Source organism: Corvus cornix, chromosome 1A (assembly GCF_000738735.6).
Source record: "Corvus cornix cornix isolate S_Up_H32 chromosome 1A, ASM73873v5, whole genome shotgun sequence".
NCBI lineage: Eukaryota > Metazoa > Chordata > Aves > Passeriformes > Corvidae > Corvus > Corvus cornix.
In genome coordinates this window covers 69,675,448-69,699,251 of record NC_047057.1, presented here as the reverse complement: position 1 = coordinate 69,699,251, position 23,804 = coordinate 69,675,448, and the positions used below count along the sequence as shown (strand labels likewise).

The window sequence follows — 23,804 nt, the reverse complement described above, 5'->3', positions numbered from 1 at the left end:
CTGAGCTGCCACACAGCAAACTGACACAAAAAAGAGGCTTGACATCTTACAGAAAGCACACTCTGTCACATATGAGAGGTCTCCTGCAAACAGCATTTTGCCATCTTGTAATTACACTGAGGTACCAGGATTGCTGAAACACTTACAGTACCTGGGGAGGCTCATTTTTCCTCCCTGTTCCTGTTAGGCAGTGATCTGAATAAAGTTCCCTTTGATAGATATTGGGAAAATAAGATAAGCTGGGCTGCCAGCTAGAGCAGTGATGAAAGTAAAGATCCAGAAGACTGACATGTCAGGAAATAATGTGGAATCAGTTCTTGTTGTATCTGTACTGCCTGTGCTTAAAACACAATGGATCTACAGACAGGTCCCTCCAGAGAGGCAGAAGGGATGCTGCCTTAAAAGAAACATTAATTCCCCATGTATTTGAAACGTATCAAATCTCATACATCCTTCCTCTGCTGTTGACATCTGAGCACCTTGTCTGTAAAAATCTGAGACTCTACTTGAAAGATAACAGCTTTGAATGTAGACATTGTTACACAAAGCAAGTTCTTGTAACTGAGTGCAGAACAAATAGGAAAATTAACAGCTCTGCAGAACAAATTCTTTTGAGTTTCATAATATTTGAAAAACAAAGTTGTCTTATTCTGTTTCCCCACCCCCCTAACCAAACCCTTCCTTTCCCATGCCCAGAGTCATAAAAAAAAAGTAATCTGAAAACTCTAGGATTATAAAGTACAGATCTGGCTCAGAATGTATGAATAAAATCTGGAACTGCTCCGATTATGAGCAGCCAAGGGCCTTAATGACCTTGTAGAAAGACAATTTCAGTTTTCTCCCTGAAGCTGTTTCTGTGTTAGTATATTAATGTCGTGGTTTAACCCCAGATGGCAACCAAGCCCCACACAGCCACTGACTCATTGTCCCCTGCAGCAGGATGGGGCAGAAAATTAGAAAAGCGAGAAAATTCATGGACTGAGATAAAGACAGTTGAAGAGGCGAAGCAAAAGCTGTGCACATGAGCAACATGGAACAAGGAATCCATCCATCACATCCCATGGGCAGGCAGGTGTTCAGTCACCTCCAGGAGAGCAGGGCCCCATCAACGCTTCAGTGACTTGGGAAGACAAACACCATCATACTAAGTTTTCCCCCTTCCTCCTTCTTCCCCAGCTTTATTTGCTGAGCATGATCCATATGGTCTGGGACATCCCTTTGGTCAGTTGGGGTCAGCTGGCCCATCTGTGTCCCTTTCCAACTTCTTGTGCACCCCCAGCCCACTCACTTGTGGGTTGGGGTGAGGAGCAGAAAAGGCCTTCAAACACTGCTCTTCAGTGCCTTCAGTGAGGAGCAGAAAAGGCCTTCAAACCTTTGACTCTTCAAACACTGCTCAGCAATAACAGAAACATCTGAAACATCAACCATTTCCAGCACAAATCCAAAACACATCCCCATACCAGCTACTGGGAAGAAAATCAGGTCCACCCCAGGTAAAACCGGCACAACTAAACAAAAAAATTTAAAAAAACCCAACAATTAACCAACAAACAATGTAAAGTTACCAAAGTACTGCAGTGTATCTTGTTTAATTCTGCAATTTTGTGTGCATTTGGATTGCCCAGTGCATGCAGAACCATACAGAATTAGTTCTGTGTCTTACATTGTGTTTTATAGTGTCATGAGGGATTTTTTTTGTTCAGCTGTGAAGCTAGTGGGAACTGCAGATGCTATCCAAAGCCATTTTGGTAGACATAAACTACCCAAACAATAGGCAGTTGAAGAAAAACATTTTCAGTTTCTCCTCAGTGTATTGCTGTGATAACTGTGGCCTAAATTCAGAAACAGTACAAAGCTTTGCAAGTCCATTGGCTCTCATGGACTGCTTCAATCTGAATTAATTTTGCATTTTATTTATATAGTTTGAAAGTAGAGTAGCTTAGTCACCTCCTGTATTCAATTAATTGCTGGCATATTGGACAGCATCCCAATAAAGCCATTGGGTCTGCTTATTTTAGTGGTGATTATCCCATCTAATCCCATTCATTGCTAGCTCCCAGTGCAGTTACCCACTGGGAAGAACACAACAATTTCTGTTATGCCTGGAATGAATGGCGCATTTCAGTTCCTGTGCATGAATTTACTCTAAACTCTCACAGAGACAGATTGTTGGACGCTTTCAGGCTTGCTGATGCTGGTGTAAGATACTGCATGGAATTCTGACAACAATACGTCATTTGTTCTGGGGAGAAAATCTGCAGTTTTGGGAAAAGCGCAGACGGGGACGTACTCAGTCACGTAAAGAAGGCACTGGCAAAGATGGAACCAGACTTTTCACAATTAATGCCAGACTTGAATGCCAAGTTTCTCACTGAATGGAAAATAATGCTGTCCAATTGATAATGTTCATGCAGATATTAAATGCAATACCTTTGTTAAACAATTGGGGTTTTTTTTATTTCCAAATGCAGTTTTTGGAGAGGACATTTAATCACTCTCTTTAAAGAGGCAGTGGTGGTACTTTTTCTATGAATAGTCGAAACCAGTCAGACCTACAGTTGCAAGTCTGAGCTTAAGTCATCCTCAGTATTTAATGACACTTCAGGGTGAAGGCTTTTCATTCCTGTAGCTTTGGATCCATGCTTTATTAGGGTGGGATCTTTGCTGGGCCATGAACCCCCACTCAAGACTGAAGTTATCTAAGGTCAGCATTGTTGTGCACAGGTGCTTTTTGAAACCACCACTAAATTTTGTTGGGTTGGTGTTCTGCCAGAGGTATGCTTTGTGTTTGTGACAGTGTGTTAATAAATTTCTGCTTTCAGATCCTGCCCAATGAAGAGGAGCAGACTAGAAAAAGACCCACTTTGCTAACAATTTTTTAATTTTTTTTTACAAACTGGAGCAGAAAGAGACAGACACTGTTAGCACTGCTTTTTAGTAGATGATTCTTGCAGCACTTATATCGATGTTATCATATCCATTCAACAAATTGGAGATGACCTTATGAGGATGATTGTTGCTTGCTTAGACCTTAGACCAAGCAGCATCTATCTCTGGTAGTGATACTGGTACCCATGCACCATTATACATTCAAATTAATTCTTGATACAGTTCATTTTCAAGGTTCATTTCATTTCTGTTTCAAGCTCTTTCTCCTCCAGACAACATCAGTTTTATCTGGGATTCATTTTCCTAATGCAAAGTGTGTGCAGCTAACTATATTACATATCAAATAAAACAATTTTTCTGCTAGGCAACCTCAGCAGGGTTTGGCACCTTCCTTGCATAGCCTTTGTTTTCACTGATCTGCTAATTTTTTTGTGAGTCAGCAGGACATTCATTCCACAGTTCAGGCATTCAGTGGGAGTGGGAGGAGCTGCCTTGATTGAATCTACTGAATCAAGTGATTTGTCTGAATGCAAATTGTACTGTGTTGTTCATAAAGATCTTCGAGAGATTAGAAAATAATGGCAATGTTGTGTTTCTCAAGCCTAACCCCCATACTTTATATGTCTACAACAATATTTTGTTGTCAAAGGGAGATCAATGGGGTAGACTTCTGTTCTATGTTATAAAAGAATCAGAAAAACAAAAGCAAATTAATCACATGGTATGTTAAAACAAAATCTCACTTTAAGCAGAGTTATTTTCTGTTCTTGGGTAACACTTTGAAAAATGAGTCTATAAAAACAGCTCTCTTTTATGAAAAGCAGCATGTGAAACTGGCTGTAGGCTTCTCATGTGAGAAGAGTGAAGAGCCAAAAGTGGACAGGTGCTTCAAGCAACTGAACAGCTGCTGTTTCTTCATCTTGGAGACTTATTGGTTACAAGGATTCAGAGAAAATGTACCACACTTTGCTCAGTCTACTCAAGAAACATGAACTTTCATTCTCTTCTTGTTCTAGAATACAAATAAAGATGAAAGATCAGCAGATGAAGCAGAGTTTTCCCAGCCCTCTTGTGCCTCTCCCTTTTTCCTGGCTTTGTACTTGGTCAAAGAAAGGGAGAGCAAAAGGAAGTTCAGTTTTCATCCTTCTAGTCAAGTTGATGTCCTTGCTCTGTGCTTCTGTAAATCTATGGAAAATGCTCAGTACTCCAGTCACTTGGGAGAATTGCAATGTCTCTTCCATCTCATCCACAGTAACTTCTGCCCAATTGACTTCACTCCCCTTTCTCCCCTGCAGAAACTGCATTGTTCTCAGCATGCCGGGTATTTCGTGCTCCTCACCTGTTAGTTTGTTTTCATGTCTGTCATTTTGTTGACTGCAATTCCCCAGTAGGTCTACCCACAACGGTGCTGTGGTATCCGTGTTTCTGTGTTCCCCTTTCTTTGATTTGTGGTACATAAATCACACCTTTCTAGAGTTTGGGATTGGTTTAAAACCAGACATGTTATCCTGTATCTGTTTTGTAAAGGAAGTTGACAGAGGAAGCCTGTATATTTCTCTTGGATAACAAAGGGCTTCAAGAGTGGAGCCACTGTAAGGTTTTCAGCAAGCTTAATTTAATTACATTTTTCTGTCCAGAAATGGACAATGCCTCACTGAGGCTGTGGCAGAGGCTGGGAATGGAGATTACATTGCAACAAGTGCAAGTGATCCTTTCTGTTTCCTGAAGCAGTAGCTGCCATCCTACAGACACTTTCCTGGGAGCTTCAGCAAGTTCAGTCATCCATCCTAGGCACTGGCAAAGAGGTAAGAAAAGCTAGTCATATTTGCCAGCTTGGTGCCCTGCTGCCTGAGAGTTTGGCTGTGTCTAAAGAGGCTGAGCAGACCAGCCAGCAGGTGATAAAGACTTGAAAAATCATGTCCTGCCTGCTTGGCTGTACTCTGCAGAGGAGTGAGGGCATTGCTGGTGTAGGGCATGGAGGGCGACAGGTATTTGTTAGAACCTGGGAGTCGTAGGAGTTCAGTGTTTGTGCAGTACTCACTGTGATGATATCTCTGTCAAAGGGATTATTCCCATTTTCTCTGGCAGGGAAGTAAAAACCTTGTCCAGTGTACTAGTGGGGAGATAAAAGTGAAAAAACAAAGAGAGGTTTTACTTGCAACTGAGTGACTAATTACTAGCAGCAGTTGCCCGCTCATCCTCATGACCTGTCACAGGGTAGATGGTGTTCTTCATCTTCAGCTGCACATTTTTGTTATCTCTGCCATCCATGTATCTCTGGGGAACTTGCACTGAGACCTAAGGAGCTGCAAAGCCTAAATGAAGTCCTACAGGCAAACCAGCCCTGTTACTCATTCTTCTCTTTAAGAATGCAAACAGTAAAATGTTTTCTTCGAGGAGTGGGAAATTAAATCAGTTTAAAGCTTCAGGCATGTGCCACAGCTCCATGGCACAATAAAGCACAAAGGACAGATTAGGAGTTTTGCAGGATAATCAAGACAGATGGCAACCTCAGACACAGAAGCTGTACAGTGGTAGAGGAGTGTTTTTGTGTGCTTATCTTTGATAAGAAGGGCTGTGGAGAATAATTTTAAAGCAATTATTGCCATAATGAGAAGCAGTCTTGTACCACTGTTTTCTTCTTCTGTGACTTGTCCTGCCTTCAACTTAGCAAAACAGAGAACAAACATGAAATACACCTTCAGAACAAAGCATATGGACTTCCTTGGTCAGGTTTACTAAAGATTGACCAACAGGAGGTACTTCAGCACTCACCTTATAACCCTAAGGCACCTTATTTTCATGGTGTGTCTCTGAGTTCAAAACACCTTTTGCAGAGTGTACAGAGTGTGTGCTGGTAGGCGCAACTTTTGTGTAATAAATACCAGAAAAACACATGGAAACAAATTAACCATGGTCACTCTCCTGACATCATGTCTAAATCACCCAGTCAAACTGCCTTGTTCCTTCATAACAGGTAGGTCCTAAACCTGCAGTAAGATACTGGAAATCCTGGCCTTTTCTTCTTGGGGTTGGGTTTGGTTTGTTTGGTACAACATGGTTTTACAGGCTACCTGTGAGCTAATGTGTCCTGTCAGGCATCGCTCTCCGGTTCACCCTGCTCCCCTTTCTCAAGGAGACAAGGAACAGATGTTCAAGCAGCAGAGTTGTCTGAGCCACCTCACTCTTTCATTTGTCTGCCAAATCCTACTCAGAGAGCAGACTGTGTCAGCTTCCCTGTTTTCCAGCACCACAGAGGGAGAATGAGGCCAGCTCACCTGTTTTTCTACCAAGACCCTATCCAATCTCATTTCTTTTTTTTCTCCTTTTTTTTTTTTTTTTTTTTCCTTAATTACCCTTTTCTCTATAGCTGCCAGGAGAAGCAGCTCTGTTTCACCTTCTCTGACACAGCAGCCAAGTCAGCCTGACTCAATTCCACCTTCCTTTCTTCCCTGGGGCAAAAGCCTCTCAGCCTGCTTGCATTTCTACACCCAGAAAACTCACACACATCTGCAGCTGTGGGTGCCAGGAAATGGGGCTGGAGCCACCTTGCAGGCATGGAGCAGGTGCATGCAGAAAGGAGGAGAAGCAGCTCTTGCAGAAAGCAGAGGCATCTTTCAGGGCACCCCTGTACCTGACTTACTCCATTTCTCGATTTCAGGTCAACTTCCTTCTGTACTGTTTCACAAAAGTGACCTGGGGACAGTGTCTGAGTTCACCAGCCTTGCTGAGAACAAGGGTGTTTGTCCCAAATCTGAGAACCTGAAGAGTAAGGAAGTCTCTCTGTTGTTGGGAGCAAGATGCTCCACCTAGGCCTGGTTTATACTGAGTTCTGTCTTGCAGAGTCCTGTGAAAATTATCAGGAAAAAACAACTTCACATGCTTCTTGACTGACAGCCTTGGGTTTTAAATCATTCCAATTTTGTCTTCCTCTGTCACAGCTAGGCATCATGTTCAAACTTGAAAATTTCGTTAGTGTCTTGAGCATTTCTCCACCCTGCAACTTCAGAAGCTGCAGATTTTCCTATCTCCACTGAGTTCTCACCGTGGCAGGGTGAAGATGTGTGTACCAGGAAGCTGTGAAGACAGAATTGCAACAGCGTCTTTGTTCATTTGTTGAATAAACATTTCAGCGAAGCCTACAACGAGTAGTCACACTAAAAGCTGTCCTTTGTATCCTCTTTGGGACCACTTTTATAGAATGAATATAGAAGTCAGACCCAGTGCATACAAATAATTTTGCAAATGTAGGTCTGCAGGCTTTTAGGAGCACACCTGCCCCTGTGGGCAGGCAGAGGAAGCCGTGCTGCCGTAGCAGTCGCTTGACACGTTTTGAGTGTAGAGCCCCAAGTCCCTTGTGGGAGCTGCTGGGGAAGCACATGGACTGTCAAAAGCTGCCTTGTGTGTTCAGACTGAGCGTGTGCTGGCAGGGAAATGGATTTTATCAGTGACATCATGATGACGGCCTCAGCTTTCCCCGTGGACTGGGCTCAAGAACCACACGTGAGAGGACTCAGACTCCATATACCCTGTGTCCTCATGTACACCTTATGCATAAGCTCTCTGAATCTGGCTCATAATCCTTTCTCAGGCTGAAAAGAAATCATTATATCGTATGTGTATATAAGCTTATTTCCTGTGAACACTCAGCCACAAGGATAATCAAAAAATGGATCTTCCAAGTTGATCTGTTTTATGCAGGAAGTAGCTCTGTTTAAAATAGTAAACCATTTTGGTTTTGCTATTTTGCTTTCTATATGTGAAATCCTAAGCCTTTCATTTTAGGGAAATAAAAGCTGGTTTAATGTTCTCTATATCTGAGAGGATTAAAGGGAGATCTCAAGCATGAAGAGGTAGCCTTTATGGATTCCCTAAATGTGTACTATTAAAAATGGAGTAGGTGAATGAATATGATTTAGATACTCAGGAGCTGATTCCAATGCAAGCCTCAGTGCAGGCAAGGCTCTGCACCAGCATTAGATGTCCAGTTCAAGATAGATATCACAGTGGTAGCTGCCTTTTCTTAGGTGCGCTTGTATTTGCAGGACAAAAGTGAACAAGTTCATCCTGACTGTGTGTCAAGGAAAATGCAAACTGTTTGGCTGGACTGAGGGTGAGCTGGGCTTTTCTTTGATAGACTAAATTCCTGCCCATACCAATTTGGACAGTGATGCTTTTATGTAGAAGATAATCACCAAGCCTCTTCCTGACTTGCTGTTGAAGTGGACTGAGTATGTTTTTATTTTTGATGGCCTTGTTTGCCTACAGCTGAGATAAAAGGCCACTGCAGAGTGTGATGCAGTGCCCTAGACACAGGCCATTTTAGGCAGCACAGGGAATCTGAGACATCTGCATGGGAGTGGCACACATGACATGTTGCCTCTAGTGGACCCATGCCCTTCCAAGGCAGCAGCTGGAGGAAGTGGATCTCCTAAGATATCTAGAATGGCATGAGCTATTGACATTTAAGCAGATGAATCCCATCCGGTGGACTCTTGGACTTACTCTGATCAAAATATGAAAGAATTTGTTTGTCCACTGCCGTGTATGCATGCGCTCTCAGCCTTCCTCCATTTGTGAAAGGCTCAGGATAAGAACACAGCAGCCTCTGTGTGCTGAGCTTTGCCTTCCACCAGACATTGCAATGACAACTTGTATTTCCTTCAGATCCAAAAAGTAATTATTTGTTTTTACTAGTCCACAGGGGAAAAAAGTTATTTCAGACTCCTCCAGAGAGTGTTGATGATAAACTTCTCATATCGCTTCCCTTTCATGTTGAGGCATTTCTGATAGAAACACCACTCATTCTTTAAAGATTTTCAAATCCTCAGATGTTCCGAGGTTTTGTGTGACTGGAAAGGCTTTTCAGAAAGCAGTAGGTGATATTGTTCTGCCTTGAATTACATAGGAAAAGAGGACCTAGAAGAATCATTGTCTTATAAAAGTTGTCAAGAATCCCTCATCACCAAAAGAGGCATGTGCTGCAGTAGCAATGCTGCAATGCCTTATATATGATTTGAAGGAGTTGAAGTATCTATAAGAATTACAGTTTTTCACCTTTAAGTATCAGTACTTCAAATAATTTCTTGTTCTTGTTTTTTGTTATGTGACATATTCATATGTGACTGATTCATTCACATGGTGAGCCTTGAACGTCAAGAGCTTCTCTGATTTCTGTCCTGAAAAGTAGCATTATTTGTTAGGCTGGGGAAACTGCATTAAGATTCAGACTTTTATAAGGAATTTAAGGTTTGAGATGTTCTTAAGAATGAAGTTGTGAGGGGAAAGTTCATACAAAAGCAAAGAGCAGTTCCATCAGTCTTTCAGGCAAAGGGATATCCCAGGTGATGGGCAGGATGTTAACAACAACATAGAGCTGGTGATTCCGTCTGCACTTAAAAAAATAAATCAAGCAGTGTACAAAACCTCTGGCACACATAAGGAAAAATTTCCCAATGATCAATTTGATTAACTAAAAAAACCCCTCTACACTCCCCAGCTTTCCTGACCCAAATAAATGTGTAATTAGAGAAGACTGCATGGTGATTATTATTAAAAAGAGTATGGGTTTGGTTTTATTTCTGATTTTTATGTTGGCAGTAACTCCAGTTCCAAAGCTTTTGCAGGCTTCAGAAGAACTAAAAGCTGAGTTTTGCTTTAGAGCAACACTTACCAATAAAGAAAGAAATAAAATGGGCTCACTTTACTCTTTTTAGTGGTATAGCCAATTTCAGAAATGTCTCCTCAGCTTAAAATAGTGAAAATTTCTAGAATTGAAGATACATCCGAGACTAAAACAGTCTTTAAATGCACCTCCTAGCTGAAAGATTTGCTTGCTTGTATAAATGTACTGACAGGAGAAAAAAAATATTTAGGGATATATATTTAACACTGGACTTCAAAAATGCAACTTCTTTTCACTTTGTAAACTCTCTTGCAGAAATAAGGAGCAATACAGGCATTGCACTACATATGACAATAAGAAATGACAGTGTTCTGTTTATTCAACATGTTTGGAATCTCATTTGTTATCAAATGGGGCTTGAGTCTGATTGCCTACTAGCAATAACATTTTTTTTTCATTCTCTGCTGCCCAAAGTGACCAAACGTAGATTAGCCTGGAGTCCATTTATTATTCCTGCTATAACTGATATAAAATAAAATTCAGTTTTAGATACACTGATGTTTTTTTCCCCTCCTTCCTTCAGGCTGTTGAAGAATGCACAGAATGAAGTTCATTTCAGAATGTGGTATAAGAAACTACTGGCTGCTCTCCAATTCTGTGCTGGACAAGCCCTGAACAATGAGTTTTCTAAGGAAGAAAAGCTCGTCAGAATTTTGGAAGACATTGCCACAAAAGTGAAAGCTGCCAGTGATCCAAAAAGAAAGGTTTGTTAAAAAATACTGCCCCTTCCATCTAAGTTTCTTAGGGTATTTTATTTTTTCTAAGGTAACACCTCTTTCCCTTAATACCCTTTCCATAAATAAACCAAAGATTTAACTAAACTTTATAAACATTCTTCTGCTCTGAGAACAGGTAACACACAGATGTTTAATGGGACGACTCTCATCACTATTACTCATGAGGTCTGCAGAGCTTTTAAGCCATTTAAATTCCTTCATCAGTGGTTTCTCAAGTGGACTTGGAGGAGGCCAGAAGTAATGGCAACAAAGCTGATTATGATTTCACTGAGAGAAATGCTCACATTCAGCAGCTCATCCCAAAATATTTGACTCCTGTAGAGCTGCAGTATTTCTTGAAAGCTTTACTAAGAGTTGTTCTTGGCAGGCTGGACACATCCTCATTTCTTAACAAAGACAACCAGAGTGGAATGTAGTTAATATCTCAAATATAGGACTCAGCAATGAACATTGAACACATATCTGAAGAGATTCCTCCCTGGCAGTAGAAATTTGCAGTTGTCTTCTCCAGTAGGTACAGCTTTTATACTGCACAGGTACATTTCTATTTCAGAACTGTTAATTTTCCAGGACAGCTGCTGTTACTTACCTGATGTGTAAAACTGCTTCTTGTTGAAATCTCAGCAAGGCAGAGCAGAAAGCCAACTAAAAATATATTTGCACTGCTGGTTATCACGAACAATATCATGAATCTTTCTGCCTTGTTAAGGATTCGAAGATTTTCAAAGGGTTTCTCAGAAAACTCTCAGTGCTGATACTGAGAGCAGCAAAGCAAACATGGGAGTAAAAAGACAAAAATATTTGCAAAAGGAAAATCCATGTAAAGAAAAAGAAATAGTAGTAATACATTATACATTACTGATGCATAATTCAGATTTTAGAGATTAATCTCAAGGCTGCAGTTACTATGATACTGAGAAGCTCCCAAACCTTGCAGCTAACACAGTTAGGCAAGGGAAATCACAGTGTTGAGGCAATAAGCAACAAATTGGGAAGTTGTCAGGCAAGGCAAAAAACCCCATGAGATACAGCAGAGCAATACAAGGCTAATCAACCCCTAATGAAGGGTATTGAATCATAGAATTAGAGAATGGTTTAGGTTGGAATGGACCTTAAAAATCATCTAGTTCCACCTCCATGCCGTGAGCAGGGACACCTTCCAATAGATCAGGTTGCCCCATCAAGTCTGGTTTCACAGGTAGAGGTTTTTTCTAACATCCAATCTAAACCTACCCTCCCTCAGTCTGAAGCCATCCCCCCCTGTCCTGTCACTCCATGCCCTTGGAAACAGTCACTTTCCATCTGAACACACAGGGCATATGAGCTGGTAGCACATCTAGGCAGGAAAAGCATCACTGTGGAGTGATTAGTGACTGTACAGTTCTTAATTTAGTACCTCAGTGTGACCTCACTAGCTGTTTCAAGGTCACACGGATGCTACCGGCTCCGGAAATTGCATTGCTTGTTTAAAGTACAGAAAGACAATAAAAAAAGCTGATTTTGTGTTCTTTCATGCTGCCATGATGATTCACGTGCTGCAGGAGGTGTTAAACGTGGAGCTCAGCAGCCTCCAGAAGTTCTTCCAGGAGGTGAAGGTCTGCCATCTCCCCCTGAACCCCGCGCTTGTTGTCCAAGGCATAGAGGCAGATGTAAGTGTGAACAGTTACATTTTTAATTTTGGGTTTGGTTTTTAGTATAAAGAGGAGATGGAGTGGATACCTTCATTGACCGGGAGATGATCGTAGTGATATTGAGCATAAGTCATCTGGTCAGCTTACACCCAGAATAATCCCCTTTAAAGCTTTGTTTGAGGCAGAAGTGACAGGGTGGGTGGGGTGGGTGCTGCATGTAAATCACACCAACCAGAGGTTTCAAACTCTGAGCAGCCCATTCCCAGCTCGGCTGCCCTGCCGTGGTGGTGGGATTGGCAAGGGCACCTGGAAGCTGAGACCTGGCTCCCACCAGGTAGCCCTTGGTGACAGGATTTTTACCCATCCTCTCTCTCCCATGTCAGGTATGACAGCAGCTGAAAGTCTAGAGCCAGCTGTCTGTTTGCTGAGCTGAGACTCGGGGTGTGACTGAGAATTGCTAAAATACCAAATATTCACACTAGCTTACCTGTATCTACGACGCCTGTTAAAAATGACTTAAGGATAAAGGGAACAGCAATGCTCTTCACTGTTACTTGCTTTGACTTTGACCACAATACTAAGGTTCACTTATTCATTGTTCAAAAATGTTTTCATAAACAACATAATGCCAGGAATGAGCTGTTTCATCTCTGGAGAAGGAAAATCTATCCATCATGAAGGAAAAACCGAACATGAACAGCTATATATATTACCAGTTATAGCTGCATAATTACAGCAATTTGTGCTCTGTTTTTGTTCTCTGGCTCATTATCCATAGTGGACCTGATTCTAAGAGGTGCTGATCCCTTCAATTGCCTCTGACCTGTGTTTCTCCTAGTAATTGCTATTCTGCCTTGATCTGGCTGAGAACAGAGGTCTTCCAGCACCCCACAGAGTTGGGAAAATTGTGTGTGATACAAGTCAGAAGGATTTGAAGCCTGCTGCTTCTCCCTGCTTTCAGGCTTTTGGCAATAATGACTAATGGAAAGGTATCTCACTGTAAAGTCGTGCTATTTATACTGCACCAGCTTGGCTGGACAGACACAAAAATGTTTAAATGTAATATCTGAAGAGGGACTTTTTTCATTTTTCTTAGATCATCATAGGACATTATCTTTCTATAAATACATGTAGTTTCTTGATTGAGCTGTACGTCAGTATAATCATGCAAATTAGAACTTTGAAGTGCTTATAATTACCTAAATTTAATTCATTTTGGTGTCATCTATTGATTTTACCAATAGCAAGCTCTGCTCTCAGCTCTATCAGAGTCGCATTATCTCACAGGAGTCTTTCAAGCACTCCCTGAGACATTTCAATTGGCAAAATTCCATGGGGGGTCGGGATCTCGTCGCTGATAATGGCTCTGGCCCATCTCAGAGGTCTGGGGTGGCTGAGACAATATTTGCACGCTTGTGCCATGCTTTGAGGTGTTAAGATGAAAAGCAGCAGACAGCTGTGTCTGGTGGTGGTGGAGCTCAAATTAGCCTCCCTTACACTCTGCCCTGTAAGGCCAGCAGCAGCTCTTGTGGGGTGCTCATTATTTCCAGAAACCAAACCTTTAATTTACCGTTGTCTTTTGCTGGTGCTGAGGGGTTTCCCCGCCACCCTCCTTGGATGTTTTTAATGAGGATAATAATACCACCCAAAACTCTCACAGGATTTGCAGTGCTTGGCTCATTAATGCTCTTTGAACCCCTTTGAGATCTTCAGGTGGAAGGAGCTGTAGAGCATGAAAGTCAGAGTTTGTGTTTAATTAAGATAAATTCTACATAAAATAGAGCATGATTTTCAAAATTTCCTGTATCCTCAGCCAGAGTGAGGTCATCAAAGAGATTGGCAGGTTCCTGACTGGGCATGGCTGGTTTTTTTCCAGAAAATAATAGGACCAAAAGATTTTCAATGCTTTAAGACTCATTAGATCAGTCTTATATAATTCATCCACTCACTTCCAGCCAAAGCTTATCGTTGATAGGCCTGGGTGAAAATGAAAAACAATTAGCATCTAAAATATTATCTGTTCCTATGGTCTGATATTTCAGTGAAGCAGATTGTCTGGAGAAAAGAATTTCTTATTTTTCAGACCCAGTGAAACAGTCAATAATATCAAGAATAATTTATTTTTGTTGCCACTGCCACTGAGCAGTGTTTAAAGCTGGAATCCTTTTCAGAGGTATTGTACTGGCCTGGTGTTTTGTATATGTGACATGTTGTTCTTCTGTCTCATCCTTCTTTCCCCTGCAGTCATGTTCTTATTTTACATCCAATGCTTTTCCATTAAAAATCTCCTTCATCAATGTGAATGCTCCAAGTGGAAACATCAATGTTATTTTTAAGGTATGTTCTTCCTCTAATCCTCAGGGCTTTTGGTATGGAAAATGATGATTTAAAATTCACCTAATTTATGTTTTAAACCTCGAGTCTGAGAATAGTTGATTTGGCTCTGCTGCTTGTTTACCCCTATTATTTTTGACACTAGAACTTTTAATGAATTATGTTGAGACAATACACTGAAGTGTCACCTTTTTGATCAACAGAGAATCAAACAACTTATGGCAGGTTTTTTTTCCTTAGTGAAGACAACCAAACTGGAATATAAAGTTCGTATTTTAAACCTAGTTTATTAACGACATTGAAGTCAGAGGGCAAGTCACAGAGAAGAGATAGTTCAGAATGACTGAACCCTTCAGCTTTATCCATAAAAATCAAAATACTGGAGTGCTAGAGGCTCCATTTGCCACACAGACCTAATGCTGCCCCTATCAGCCAGCATGGGGGAATGGGCTGGGGGAAGCATGCATGGAGGAAGATGAAGGTGGAGGAGGGAGCAGAGGAGCTCTGTCTCTTTGGAGGAACTGACTCAAAATAAACTCTGCTTTATTTTGCAGTTGTCACCTAGAAAAGCTTCAGAGTTCAGAACAATCCATCCACAAAAGATAATACATGCATTTTAAAGTTAGTTCTCTTTCAAAAGAGCAAAAGTCTTCCCTAAAAGTGGATATTGGTTTTAGAGAAGAACACAAGTTTATAAAATGGCTGATGGATGCAAAATAGTTGGTTGGCAATGGCATTCTTAGATCTTTTGCAGAATCATTTTCCAAATGAGAAATCTAAAAAATTGATGTAAAGAAATTTAAAAAAAAAATAGATTCTGTGCTGTCTTAAATTAAATTGCCCTTTAGAGCAGCTGTGACTCTCAGAAATAGAAGTATGCTTTCCAGGCCTGCTAAGGAGAGAAATTAGCAATTTTTTCTGAACATTTAGAAACCTGGTTCATATGCTGTTTCATCTGAGAATCAGTGCTAAATAGTAGGTTCCTACCTACTTCAGCAAATACCTGCTCATGGGGCTTTTAAACAATTGTGTTGTTTCTACTCAGACAATATTTTTCCTACCTAGCAATGTTCAGCAATCAACTCATCGTCCAGTTGCTGTAGAGTTATTATAGCTGCTGTCACCTTCTCCTGTCAGCAAAACATTGTGTTAAAATACCTTTTATTTGTACTAGAGTTGTATTGCTTATTCATGACAGATAACTCATACATTAGTGATAAGCACAATAAATGATAAGGGTATCTTACTAAATTTCTTCTGACTGTATATGTGACGGAAGGTAAGTAGAGAGAATAAGATTTTTTTGCAATTTTAGGTACTAAGAAGAATTAATTGGAGTCAAGATTACCTTTCGATGAGAGAAAAATAGATTCAGATATTTTGTCTATTTAAGATGAGTTTATGTCTCCTCAAGTACTCATTTCCTGGCAGTAAGTGTCTGTAGATTGGAATGCTTGTATAAAAAGAATGTGATGAAAGAATAAAGCACTTAAAATACATGTAAAAGTTATATATTTTACATGGAGTGGGATGGGGGGGAAACAAAAAATCAGGGCTGTTGTTTTCACAGGCCATGGTTGAAAATAATCTCTTCATTAATTCTTGTGGCTACAATTAAAGCCCCATTTCACTGAGATTATTGTTTGACTAACTCCATGGGGAGAGGGTCATCACTGCATCACTGCTTGGAACTGAAGATGAATCATGTTATGGATAAAATGTAAATTTGTGATAAAATTCCCTTGCAAATATCGAGTTGTGAGGCTTAAGGTTGGACAAACACCGTCATTTGTGAAAAGGGATCTAGCATTAGGTAGACTTTAAAGTGTAAATTTAAAATGTAAAATTAGGATCCTATCTCCGGATTAAATTTTCAAACTCTAATAATTACATAGGAATAATAAGCAGAAGGGCTGCAGTTAAGCAGGGATCATTTGTTACCATCTCAGTGGCTGCCAAAATTGTTCCTGTCTGTGTGTGCCATCTACTCTGTCCTCTTCTGACACAGAAAGGTAAGTAGAAACTTTGAAGGCAAACAAGACATAGTTACTGTGAAATGAATGTAGCTGTTTTGGTGGGCAAAAAAGTCCCGGTTAAATAGGACATTATTTCTGTCTGGTATTGAAGGAGAAAGCTGAATTTCATGTGCAATTTTCACAGATAGGTGATGATCTACGTCAAGATATGTTGGTTCTGCAAATTATTCGAGTGATGGACAGCATTTGGCTCCAAGAAGGACTGGATATGCAAATGATCATTTATAGGTGTTTATCTACAGGGAAAGGACAAGGTTAGTCTCAAATTATGAAAGGAACTTGTATCACATTATTCATATTTCATGTAAACAGTGGTATATAAAATTTATTTATTCTGCCTCCCTAGAACTCATTGGATTTTGTAGCAACTTAGGCTAGAATTTTCCAAAAGCCTCAACACTGGCAGCTTGCAAAACATTCATAAATTCACATATCAAAAAGAGGGCTTTGGAGAAAATTGGCCATAGCTACTGAAGTTTTAATCCAGTGTAGTCCTGCATAGATGCTTAAATGAGCCTAGATGCATGTGACTACAGAAAGTACCTGCAGACAAGTGATGACAGCTTTGTGCTGTTGATTTTGAAATATTATTCTTGTGATTTATGTTGCTTAGGGCAGGCCTGACTCATCTGAAAGCTCCATTTCTCTCTTTTATGGTTGTTGCAGCAGAGCTGTAGCAGGGATACCAATTGCTTGCTATAGAAATCTGCTGACAGCAGTAAGCTGGCTATATTTCCCTGACCAAATCTTCTACTGGAAATAATCCTAGCTCAAATAGAAGGCTGATGTATCCAGATTACCTGCTGTACAAAAGCTATTAAAATACAAAAATAAAAAGAAAATCATTGCTTTCTGAGCCACAAAGTGAACATGAGAGAGGAGGAATGATCTAAAGGAACTAAGAGAAAGTATAGATGAGTTCAGGCACAAGGCATGTGGTTGTGGTGACCTGGAAAAAACTCCTCCCTTCTTTGTAGGGATGGAAGTCAAAGCTTGAAAGCTTCTGCTTCAAAGGCAGATAACACAAGAATACTATTTCTGGATGTGACATTATATATAGACCCTTTTATATACTAACGCTTAATTTGGTGTTTGCCAAGAGAGATACAGGGATCATCTGCAAATAATATTCTCTCCCTGACAGTCTCCTCCTTTCAGCATCATAGCAGCAAAAGCCTCTCAGTGGTTCACAGTTTTTCCAGATGTCTTTCCTTATGATCACTGTTAATATAATTAATTTACAGTTAATAATTCAGGATAAAGGACCAAGTGACATGCCTTTGGTCACATAGGACACATGCTTAGGGAGCTTTGGGTACACAGGCTTTCCAAGTCCTAGGCCACACTTTCCACACAAGGGGGGTAGGAGATGGTAATTTCATGGCCATGCAAACACAGAAATCACTTTTCACAGAAATTCAGTGAAAACTGAATAAAGCACTGGTAGAATTCCTCTTTCCAGGGATGGTGAAGTAGAGGAGCCTGTCACCAAGTAAAAGTCTTAGAGAAAGTCCTCCCTGTAATGCAGAGTAGCAGGGTGACGTGCCAGGGGACCACACATGGGGACAGGCACAGAAGGCTGGAAAGCCAGGTCTCAGTACCAAAAAAAAGAATTAAGTGCATGCAGTAGAGACAGAGGATTCAAGTGAAGCATTGCAGAGTGCTTGGCTTCTCTCTGCACTTCAGAGTCTCAGTGCACGACATGCTAGATCAGACTAATTCCTGCTATCCAGTACCCTTTCTCCAAGCTCTGATCAGCAGCACATACTGCAGAATAATTTCTGCACCTTTCTAGGCAATAAATACATATGAAACAACTTTATATAAAAGTAAATATCTGATCCTACTTTTTCATTTTTTTAGTTTTGTACATATTGTACCCACTTTGAATCTTGTTAAATTGTTCACCTTGTTGGTGCTTTGAGGCAGTTATATCCACAATATTGTTATTGATGATTTTATTTCTCCTTCACAGAACTGCCCCTTTCCACTCAGTGCCCTTTAACTCTAATTTCCACAGAGCAAGAGTAAAACAATACTGATTTATGTTTTCTGTTGCATTCATTATGTATAATGTATAATAATATATTTATAATATATATAATTATAAGCTTTTAGCTATGTATTTTTTTTTTTCTGCATGGAATGATCAAACAACAGGCAATATGCATTGATTGTCTCACTATGTTTTTAAAGTTGAGGATTTCTCATACAAACTCTTTTCCATCTGATTAGGACTGGTGCAGATGGTGCCAGATGCTACCACACTAGCGAAGATCCACAGGGAGTCTGGACTGATAGGACCACTGAAAGAAAACACAATTAAGAAATGGTTTCACCATCACCATCCTCTTGAATCAAGTTACCAAGAGGTAACATCATAATGAAGCTTATTACACATTTCATGCTATGCCATGGGGAAATAAAAGAACCAAATTACAGTAGGCAGCAAAAACGAGTGGCTCAGACATGAGACAAACAAGTCACATGCAGAGAAACCAGGGAATCCACTTAAACCCCACTCTCTTTCTAAGGAAATGCTGCTTTTTATCAGGTGCACAGTATTACGTTTTCTATAAAAATGTGTCATAGAGATGTTTTGAAATTTAGCAGTAAAGTGCAGAGAAATTGAAATAGAAATTGTCTTGAACTCAGAAAAAAAATTACTTTTTAGGTCAGCTCTTTAAATTCTTTATTTTATATGAACCATATAAAGTCTTGGCAGATGTCCTGTGTTTGGGGATGAAATGCCAATACCCACCGTTTCAGAAAGCTGTTTTATCAGAAATAAATGCAGAAGATCTTGCTTTTCATACCACATGTTCTCATGGGATCCCATGCAAGGCATCTAATTTTATGAAACTAGATGTTATGCATGAGCCAAATAATTGGAAATTTTATTTATGGAAGGTTTTCCAAGGAAATCTTTCTATCAGTTCCATGTTGGGTGAGCTTGTTTTGAGGCCCCTGAAAAATTTTTCAATTTTTGTGTTTCTGGGACAATTTTTATAATCCTTTTTCCATGCAAATGATAAATTAGTGGCCAAAATTTTAAAATTAAAGGAGTGCTTTGAGTGTTTACCACTCTGAGAATGAAATGCTTTTATAGCAGTTTGTTGGTAGATGTGTAGTATAACTATGTTTGGTAAACTTTAGTAATTTTGTCATTATTCCACAGGCATTTTTTCATCCACATTTTGAGTAAGAATACTTGAATTCCTCATATATCATTTGGTTCAATTAAACAGGACCAATCTGTGTAGAATGGTTCTTTTAAAAGTTTGTGTGTTCGCAGTTCTATGGTAGAAGGGTAGACAACATTTCAATGCAAAAGTGAGGTACTGCTAATTATTGATTGAAAACTCAATTTCTTGCTGCTGCTGCTGTTTGTAAAAAGTACCATTAATGTGGAACAATTTAAAACCAATTCCTAACCAATTTCTTCCAATTTTTTAAGTATATAAAATGCAGTCAGATCTGCTTGCATAGGGTATGCATACAATTACTCCTATGCATTTCCTTTGTGCTTGCTAGTGAATGAACCTTTCTCTTTTTTCACTCCTTCATAATTTTTTACTCATACAGTACTGGATCTAAGGTGCTTAGAAAACTGGTGCAGAACAAGCTTTAACATCCTCATTTTACAGTTGGGTGAACAAAATCACTGCAAGCTTAAGTGTTTTACCCAAGGTTATCAAAGTGAGTGAGTAGCACAGTTAGACATAAAATTCAGCCAACTCTTGTGCTGTGGCCTAAGTCTGCACAGTGCTGCCATGCCATTGCAGGTGGCATCCTGCATCTGCAGGGAATTCCTGAAAGCCTAAATAATCATTTGCCTTGGCTAATGTAGGTTTTGGCCAAAAACATTAGGATCCAGATTCGGTTTGGGTTTCTGTGTTATATTGTACACATTGTGATTTAGATTCATGGGGCATGGACTGAGTTCTGGAGAAAAAAAATCGGTGTAGGTACAGAATGGTGCAGTGAATGTAAAACCACCTACATCCTTTACAAGGCAAAGGGTTAAATTTGTGGATTTTCAAATAATTTCCTAGCAGTTGTTTGTGAAATATGCATGCAGAACATTGAACAGAAAATGCCAGCTTCCTGCCTGTTTTTCTTAGGCTCATTTCACCTTAAAGTTTTCTGTTGACTTCCAGGTATCTTTGGAACTCAAGCTCAAAACCTCATGCATAAAATTGCTCTCGCACTGTAACTTTGAAAAGTTTGAGTGCCATTCTTATACCATTCCTACTCAGACCTGTCTCATGAATCTCTTTTCAATATTACCTGTTAAAATTTTGCCAACAAGCACAGCATTTGTAGAGCTACTTTTCACTATGATTATTTTTATTAACATCACAAACAAATACATCTGGATATTTCATGTAAGTGCTTTTGTTTTACTCACTAGGCAGTAAGGAATTTCTTTTACTCCTGTGCTGGCTGGTGTGTTGTTACCTTCATCCTGGGAGTCTGTGATCGACACAGTGACAACATAATGCTGACAAAAGCTGGACACATGTTCCACATAGATTTTGGAAAATTTTTGGGTCACGCACAGATGTTTGGAAGCATAAGAAGGTTGGTATCTACAGTAACACACACAGTAGACTTCAAAGCAGTGTTCTGAAATTTCACAGCCTTATCAACTCCCATAAAAAAAAATACAAATGAGATTATGCTTTTTTTCTTCCTGTATTTTCCAAAACTTATTTTTGTTGTTTCTAGAAACTTCTAAAAAATGTAGGAAGGACTGGAAAAGGAATTAAAAGATGAGGAATTAAAAGTTGGAGATCCCTTTTCAGTGTAAAAGAAAAATGTAAATCCTTGTTTGGTCAGGAATTTGAATGATGCAGTTCAGTAGTGACCAGAATAGAAGACTGGCCTATGCCAGAAGAATTCTGATGTCCATTGCCTTTTTTTTCCTAGCAGAGGAGGCTTCCTAAAATGGATCCAAATCCATATATCTATCTGACAACTTTTTTTCCATATTCAGAGAAGGAACCAAATTTTCCAAATAGACATGGAGAATAATTAAATTATGCCTCTGTGGGTAAATTTGCAAACTTTTTCATTATCTTTTGAAGTTACACATCAAACTACACTGAGCTAGGGGTTGTTTTGCAAATATCTGATTTACCTTTGCATGTGTGATGCAACTATGCCATGATAAGAATAAATAAAAGAGAGTGGTCATGTATCCAAGTTCCTAATGTGGACATACCCTGAAGGAATGAATTGAAATGCAATAAGGATAGGATAATGCCAGTATGTCCAAAACACAAAGGAGCTGTTATAGCAGAGTAAAGAATGGATGAATGATCCCTTTTAGTGACAAGATGAGTAGTGTATGTCTTTCCTCTATGTTTCCTAATAATTTCCAGAACAAGTATCAGAATTAAGTTTGAGCTAATTTTCTTCTTTTTTTTCTTTCTATTTTTTTTGGTGGGGTTTTTTTTTGTTTGTTTTTTGGTTTGGTTTGGTTTGGTTTTTTTGTTAAGCTGGCCTTTGCCTGCTCTAGACTACCTCAGTGTGTTAGACAGACATAACAGCATGGGAGCATTGACACGAGGGAAGCTGATGAGGATAATAAGTACTTCTAAGTCAGGCAGTCAAAAGATTTAGTTGCAGCACTTAGAATTATCATCCATCATTCAAGATATGCACCCTTAATCCTACTTATTTGCTGTGGAAAGAATAAAGCAGAACAGAGTAATAAAAACATACTCATGCACGCTCCTTGTCAAGTGCTGCATCCTTCTGTACAGCAAAGCTCCTATTGGAACCTAGCAGGAACTTCCTTGAGTAGCAATTTTACATAAGCAAAGAACTAGCTAGTTGAGTGAACAACTGGATGAAGCAAATATAAGAGGGGACACAGCAAACAAATTTAAGTAATGTAGTGGCAGTAATAGATATTAATGTTACTGTTTTACAGCTCGGTTATACTACACCTTCTTATTAAGTCCATGAAAACTTAAAATATAGTCACTTCCAAAACCAGCAGCCTCTTCTCCTGTTTCTCAGTGCAGCATTTTGCTTTTAAACTGCAGACTAAAATCACACATTTAGGACCTCCATTCATGGGCTGCCCTCATGATTCCTTAGGAAAATTGGGTCTCCCACCTCAGAGCAGGTTGCAAACACCGTGGGGTAATCATTGTTTTCCTCAAGCTCCATGCAGCTGAGCAGACACAGCATTAATGAACTAGTGATACTGTATTAATGACTATTGTTCTTATGAGCTGTGTGCGCCTTCATGAAATGTAACACTATTTGGAACACAGGGATATCACATCTTTACACGTCACAAATTTCTGGTTCTCTCAAAATTTGAAGCTCTTGGTGCTGTTTGTGTCTACTCATTCCCACAGGGCAAGTCCTGAAACAGGTTTTGCCTCTGGTTTCTTTAACAGGTCTTATATTGTACTTGTATTTGAGTTCTTATTAGATTTTTACTTGAGTTTTTTGCACTCCCAGAATATCATACTCTAAAATAATGTTGAAAAAACAGCAGCATAATGCTACCAAACCTAAGAATTATTAAGTGATGACCCTTGGGGAGGTTGTACAGTAGTTATTCTACATACATCTCTGAGGTTCTACAGGAGCTTTAAAGAATGCAGAGCATGATGCAAATCCCTATACTTGGGATTGACACACATACAAACGTTTTTGTGTGAGTATAAAATGAAATCTGTGCAGATCAATGAAGGCTTACACGAAGGGAGTAAGTGTTTAAAGCAATCATTCCTTACAGAACTTCGCAAGCTGAGTGCCACAGTTGTCCATTTCCTGTTCTCAGGGAGCGCTTTTTGCCATCACAAAAACCTAATTCCTCATAAAACTTCCTGAGGATAGGTCCTCTGCAGTATCCTGCATGTGGAGTCCTTCTTCTGATGGAAGTGCAGTGCAAGGAGTGCTTTGGCAGCTCAGGGACTCACACACGTGGGCTGCAGCTCTTTCTGTCACATCCAGTATGAGTCTTCGGAGAACCTTTCAAAGCTGACATGATTCATCCAGTCATGCTCACTTTTGCATTCCTGATTAGATAAGACCTTAAAAGGGGATTAGTAAACTTTTCTGATTCCTGCCCTCATCTTTAAATGATATCCAATAAATCTGCTTGGTTTTGATTCCAAGTCAAAAATCAGGTCTTCTTGATTTGAGGGAAGAGGAATCAGGAACTTTCTCTCTACATGTGCCTTCACAGTGAAGTAAATACTTTAAATAGTACTAATAACTTGTCTTTCCTTGGATCTAGAGCTAATATTTCAGAACTGTTGGAGGGAGACTTATGATATATCTAACCAATAGCATAATAAAAGAGCTTAGCAGAAGAATTGTTCCCAAAGTCCCATAGGGAACTTTCCTACTGAACCATGAGATTCCATTATCTCTTCTTTCTGTTGTTTTGGTTTTTTTTTTTAAATATCACACTGAATGATATGTTTTATTAGCAGTAATAAAATGCTCCTTTCATTCTCTA

General features: G+C 39.6%; 1 protein-coding gene across 2 annotated transcripts in view; it reads left to right on the top strand.

The window, feature by feature from the left end:
• PIK3C2G (phosphatidylinositol-4-phosphate 3-kinase catalytic subunit type 2 gamma) overlaps window positions 1-23,804 on the top strand; it is a 190,635-nt gene that overhangs the window by 101,519 nt on the left and 65,312 nt on the right. For both annotated transcript variants that reach the window (XM_019288624.3, XM_010404187.4), the window contains exons 20-25: window positions 10,098-10,278; window positions 11,853-11,960; window positions 14,187-14,279; window positions 16,437-16,566; window positions 18,548-18,684; window positions 20,727-20,896. In XM_019288624.3, coding sequence (XP_019144169.2) covers window positions 10,098-10,278; window positions 11,853-11,960; window positions 14,187-14,279; window positions 16,437-16,566; window positions 18,548-18,684; window positions 20,727-20,896 — 819 coding nt within the window. The remainder of the gene's footprint in view (window positions 1-10,097; window positions 10,279-11,852; window positions 11,961-14,186; window positions 14,280-16,436; window positions 16,567-18,547; window positions 18,685-20,726; window positions 20,897-23,804) is intronic.